Here is an 812-nt window from a genome sequence, read left to right on the forward strand (position 1 = left end):
GGCAGAGGAGGACTAAAGGCTTGGTGGTCTCAGAAGCCAGCAGAATCCCGGGCCAGGCAGCACTGGAAGGTGAGGGCCCGACACTGGGAGGTGCTGAGATACCCAACGGCGCAGCAGGAGACCCCGGACACGGGCAGCACAGGGCTGGGCACAACTTCCCGTGATGTCCACGGGTCACCCCCATGTGGTAGCCACTGCACAGCAAACACTAACAGCAGCCACTCTGAGCCGAAGCTCCTGTGAGTAAAACACCAGAGAACAGCGCCGGGGCCCGCAGGGGGAGCGTTTATTCTGAGCTACACGGGACAGCAGGGTGATCCCCGGATGCCCAGGTCAGGATGCTCCCAGGGTGCCCAGGGGGCCACCCTCCGACACCGCCTCACTTCCAGCGGCCTCCCAGGCGGCCCTTCCCGGCCCCCTTCCGGCTGTTGGAGAAGAAAGTGTTTCAGGAACAAAGGAGGACCCTGCCTATTTCTCGCAGGGGAGCCCCGGGTCCTCAGTGGGAAGGGTCCATCCCCCAGGGACCCTGAGCACATGGTAGGCAGATGCCTTCACCTGTCCTCTTCTCTGGGTCACAGAGGTGGGGGTGACGAGGTCGATGTTTAAGGACCTCATTGACATTTGTGTGGATGGGGTGCGCAGGGTGTGGAGGAATGTTTATGAGTTCAAGGAACAGGGAAGCAGGAGGTGTGCTGAAGGTGAGCAAATACAAGAGAAGGGCTGGGAAGTCGGGGTGAGAGAGACTGAGGACTGAATTACAGGGAGACATAGGAAGAAAGGAAAGAAGGGAGGAAGGAAGGGAGGGAGGAAGG

At 60.2% G+C, this 812-nt stretch overlaps 1 protein-coding gene across 3 annotated transcripts in view; it reads right to left on the reverse strand.

The window, feature by feature from the left end:
* Positions 1–379: 379 nt before the first annotated feature.
* The window catches only part of TNNT1 (troponin T type 1 (skeletal, slow)), a 13811-nt gene continuing 13378 nt past the window's right edge, over positions 380–812 (reverse strand). For all 3 annotated transcript variants that reach the window (XM_006901831.1, XM_006901829.1, XM_006901830.1), the window contains one exon: positions 380–425. In XM_006901831.1, coding sequence (XP_006901893.1) covers positions 380–425 — 46 coding nt within the window. The remainder of the gene's footprint in view (positions 426–812) is intronic.

This window comes from Elephantulus edwardii, unplaced genomic scaffold, assembly GCF_000299155.1.
Source record: "Elephantulus edwardii isolate Elephantulus edwardi_28Jun2011 unplaced genomic scaffold, EleEdw1.0 scaffold00348, whole genome shotgun sequence".
Taxonomy (NCBI): domain Eukaryota; kingdom Metazoa; phylum Chordata; class Mammalia; order Macroscelidea; family Macroscelididae; genus Elephantulus; species Elephantulus edwardii.